We start from the raw sequence: 3,970 nt of genomic DNA, 5'->3' as shown, positions 1-3,970 counted from the left end.
GTAGAGACAAGGGTCCGCAAAACATTTTGTTTCGTGCCTCTGACGATGCTTTGGGGAGAGCTGCTAACCAAGCAGTGCGGAAGGGGAAAAGTAATGAAGGTCTGAAATGCCCCTGGAAAAGAGGAGTGGGAGGCGCAGTGGTAACTGCAAGTTCTGTGCTTGTTTGAGCGAGAACGACTGGAATTGGGGTAGGATTATCGGATTACAGGCGTTTCTCGCTTAGGGACATAAACCCTTTACATCGCAGCCTGCAAAAGATGCTGCTCTTGTCTGTCAAGAAGTCAGCAGTAGCGAATTTTGTTTTCTTTTAACATTTGGAGAATGGGGAATGATTCGGACCCTTTTGTGCAAACTCATAGTGTCTCACATCTTGGTGGAGATCATCCATTCCAAGCCCAGCTCGGGAGAGAGCAGGAGGTCCGGTCTCTTAGGGGCCAGACCCTAGAGTCTGACCTTGTCCACGCTGGCAGCTCCCCGGGGTGCTTAAGGTGTGACTAGGAAGGGAGCGAGGGTCCCACCCGTCCTGCGTGTGGTCTCATTTTCAGTGTTTGTGGGAGTGGCCCCTCGCTCCAGACGGGTGGCACAAAGACCGCCACTGGCCGTCCAGGGGACACGGGGGCCTCCGAGATTCGATGCGGAGCGGCCGGCTCCCGGTCTGCCCGGCTGCGAGGGCGCTTCCCAACTCCTAGGTTCCGCTGAGAAACCGTAGGATCAGGGACCGCCCCCCCCATCCCTGGCCCCCGAACAGCCCCACTGCAGCACTCAGAGGGGTTCACTCCACCTGAGACAGAGCTCTCCCCCTCGGCTGCTCCCGAGGAGAGACCTCAGTAAAGTTGTGCGGAGCCACTCGCCTCGCCTCTCCAACCCTAGCCCCTGGGATAATGCTCCCTTAGCAGCTTCCTAGGCCACCTCCATTTTTGGTTGTTGTTTTGGTTTTGTTTGCATTTTCTTTTCACAGGTATGGTTCCAGAACAGGAGAGCAAAGTGCCGAAAGCAGGAAAACCAGATGCACAAAGGTGGGTTAGAGGTGCGGGCCTGCCAGGAGGGGTCGGCCGCGGATCCTGGGGCGCCTTCGTTGCTCACCCGGTTCTGTTTCTCCCCGCAGGTGTGATCCTGGGAACCGCCAGCCATTTAGACGCCTGCAGAGTAGCCCCTTATGTGAATATGGGAGCCCTGAGGATGCCTTTCCAACAGGTAGTTAGCTTCGGTTTTATTTTACTTTTCCCCAGCAAGCTCTGACCCTCTTTCGTTTGCAGGGGAGTAAGCCGGACACGTTTACAAGTGCCATTTATATAGAAGTTGGCACGTATTTAAAACAGGCTGTAAAACTTGGTGAAGGAGCCTCCGCCCGGCTTTCGGGAGCTCAGCGCCCCTCGGGACTGGGTAGGAGGCCAAGCGCGGGGGTCCCGCAGCCCCAGGAGGCGCCGCTGGTGCTCCGGGCCCCTCGGCTGCGGTGCGATGAGCTGGTACACGGCTCCAGGGCCGCCCGCACACCGAACTGGCCTCCCGGGGTGCATAGCCTTCCTGGGGCGGGAAGCGCCCGGGCAAGCCCGCCCGCACTCTGCGGGGATGGACCGGCTCGGTCCCGAGCCGTCCGGGGGGCTTCGGTCTCCGCCTAGAGCCAGACAGCGCTGCGGGAGAAGGGTCTTCCACCCGATGCGCGAAACCATCAGGGAGAAAAACTATGCGGACCCTTGCGCTGTCGTTCTCCTCTTCAGTCAGTCCCAGGAGGGCTGTTGAGATCTGCCCTTTTCCCGCGGACGAGGCCGCCCCGGAGTTGGGGAGGCTGCTCCCAGATGCTCTGCCAGTGGATGGTCAGCTGGAATAGGGGCGGGGGGGAGCGCAGGTACCGACGCCACTGCAGGGCCCAGGTCCATGTCCCAGTGAGGTGCAGCACCCCAGGGAAAGCCGCTGGGGAAAACCGGGCAGAGGGAGATGAAATTCCGTCCCGCCTCTAGCCTCTTGTAACTCTCTCTCTTTTTTTTTTTTTTTTGGTCAATTAATGGGGAAATTGATTTTTTCCCAGCCCAAAGGGACCCTCCACCACCTTCTCCGTCTCAGAGACACGTGGAGCTGACAGATTAATTGTATTGATTTTTAAAAGGCATATTTGGACGAAAATAATTAAATACATAAATAAACTCTCCCCCATTCCTCCTCGAACCTACCCGGAGCTGAAATCTCTCAGTCAACCCAATGTGTTTGTGTAGGTCGAGAAAGCTCCAAAGCAAACACCAGTCGGGTATAGAAGGGACCCATGGCCAAGGAGTTTTAGCAAGGTATAAATAAACATCCTTGGAAAAAAAAAAAAAAGCTTGGAAAAAAAAGAAATTAGTTATTTAACACTTGTTGGCGCCCATGCGTTGGGCCGCATACTTACTATTTATTTATTTATTTATTTATTTATTTATTTATTCATTTATTTATTCATTTATTTAAAGCCATGAGCAGGAGGGTTAAGCGTCTCTCTGGGCCCCTGGTTGAGTGCGGAGCGGAGGTTTATCGCCCTGCCTGCGGGGGGGTTCCGCTCACAAGTTGATCTTTTCAGTCGCCGGGCTCCCCAGAAGGGTCGGGACGGGGGAGGTGGGGCGGGCTGGGGTGGGGGGGCTGCGTGCCCGTTTCCATGGCCTCGGGGCTCACGCCGTGTCTCTGTCGCCGCCGCCGCCCAGGTCCAGGCGCAGCTGCAGCTGGAGGGCGTGGCCCACGCGCACCCGCACCTGCACCCGCACCTGGCGGCCCACGCGCCCTACCTGATGTTCCCGCCGCCGCCCTTCGGGCTGCCCATCGCCTCCCTGGCGGAGTCCGCCTCCGCCGCCGCCGTGGTGGCCGCTGCCGCCAAGAGCAACAGCAAGAACTCCAGCATCGCCGACCTGAGGCTGAAGGCCCGGAAGCACGCCGAGGCCCTGGGGCTCTGACACGCTTCACCCGAGCTCCCCCCCCACACCCCGCCCCAGGTGCCCGCGGCGGGCGTGTGTGCGACCCGCACGGACCGCCGCTCGGCCCCCCCGCTCCTCCTCATACTCCTCCTCCTCCCCGGCCGCAGGGCGAGCAGCGAGCGCTCCGGCCTCCCTGCCGCCTTCTCTTTCTTATTTTGTTTTTTTTTGTTTGTTTGTTTCTTCCCCCTTCCCCGAGGTCTGCGAGCGCTCGGCGGCTGCGCCCTCCGGCCGCTTTCCTCGCTCGCTCGCTCGCCCCCAGGGACTCGGCGGCCACGGACGTGCCGCGTGGCGCGGTGGGGACGCTCCGCGGACACATCCACACACACACGCGCAGCAAACACGCACCCACGAGTCAGAGACTCCTCGGAGGACAAAGTAGGTGGGAGGAGAGAGAAAACAAAGTTTAAACAAATTGACAAAAAGAGAAAAGGAAAAAAAAAAAAGAAAGGAAACGATCTCTAAATTATGTTAATCTGTGAACATTGGGGACACTTTGGATTTTTGACCCTGGCAAAAGTGATCGCTCCGGCATAACGTCATCTGCTGCTGTCAGTTTTGCTACCTTGTGCATGTGTCAAACTAAACACGTTTTGAAGATCAGAAATATATTAGAACGAAACTAAACAAAACAAATAGTAATAATAATAAATAATAAATCCTTGGGGCTGGTCTCCATTAAAGATGACATTTCTTTGTTGCCAACAGTATTATTTCACTGCCATGAATCTCTTCCATCACTGAGGAGCTGCTGCTGCAGAACTGGTTTGAATTTAAATGTGGAATTTCAGATCTGAGGCAAGGCAGGTTTTTCTTTTCTTTTTTTTTTTTTCTTTTACATATTTTCTTTCCTAAAAAAAAAAGCAGCAATAACAAAAAAAAAAAGCGTGTCTCAAATGTCTGTGTCCTTTGAAAGGAGAAAAAGAGAGAGACTAGAAGTTATTAATTGTTAGTGATAACTTGAAAAATGGGAACAATAAGAAATGCACCTGTTTTGCCAGAATCACCTGAACTCAGAGATGCATTGAGCCATGGAA

The 3,970-nt window shown here is 55.0% G+C and overlaps 1 protein-coding gene across 2 annotated transcripts in view; it reads left to right on the top strand.

Annotated features, from left to right (window-relative positions):
- Window positions 1–3,713, top strand: part of SHOX (short stature homeobox) — a 10,899-nt gene extending 7,186 nt beyond the window's left edge. The window contains exons 3-5 of one of the 2 annotated variants that reach the window (XM_051806993.1): window positions 959–1,016; window positions 1,106–1,194; window positions 2,670–3,713. In XM_051806993.1, coding sequence (XP_051662953.1) covers window positions 959–1,016; window positions 1,106–1,194; window positions 2,670–2,915 — 393 coding nt within the window. In that variant the 3' untranslated portion in view covers window positions 2,916–3,713. Of the gene's footprint in view, window positions 1–958; window positions 1,017–1,105; window positions 1,195–2,026; window positions 2,111–2,669 lie in introns of those variants that run through there. The other variant, XM_051806994.1, reaches the window with a different exon arrangement.
- Window positions 3,714–3,970: the final 257 nt, after the last annotated feature.

This window comes from Manacus candei, unplaced genomic scaffold, assembly GCF_025592945.1.
Source record: "Manacus candei isolate 608988 ecotype Guabito, Panama unplaced genomic scaffold, ASM2559294v1 h1tg000069l, whole genome shotgun sequence".
Lineage (NCBI taxonomy): Eukaryota > Metazoa > Chordata > Aves > Passeriformes > Pipridae > Manacus > Manacus candei.
This window is presented reverse-complemented; position numbering and strand designations above follow the sequence as displayed.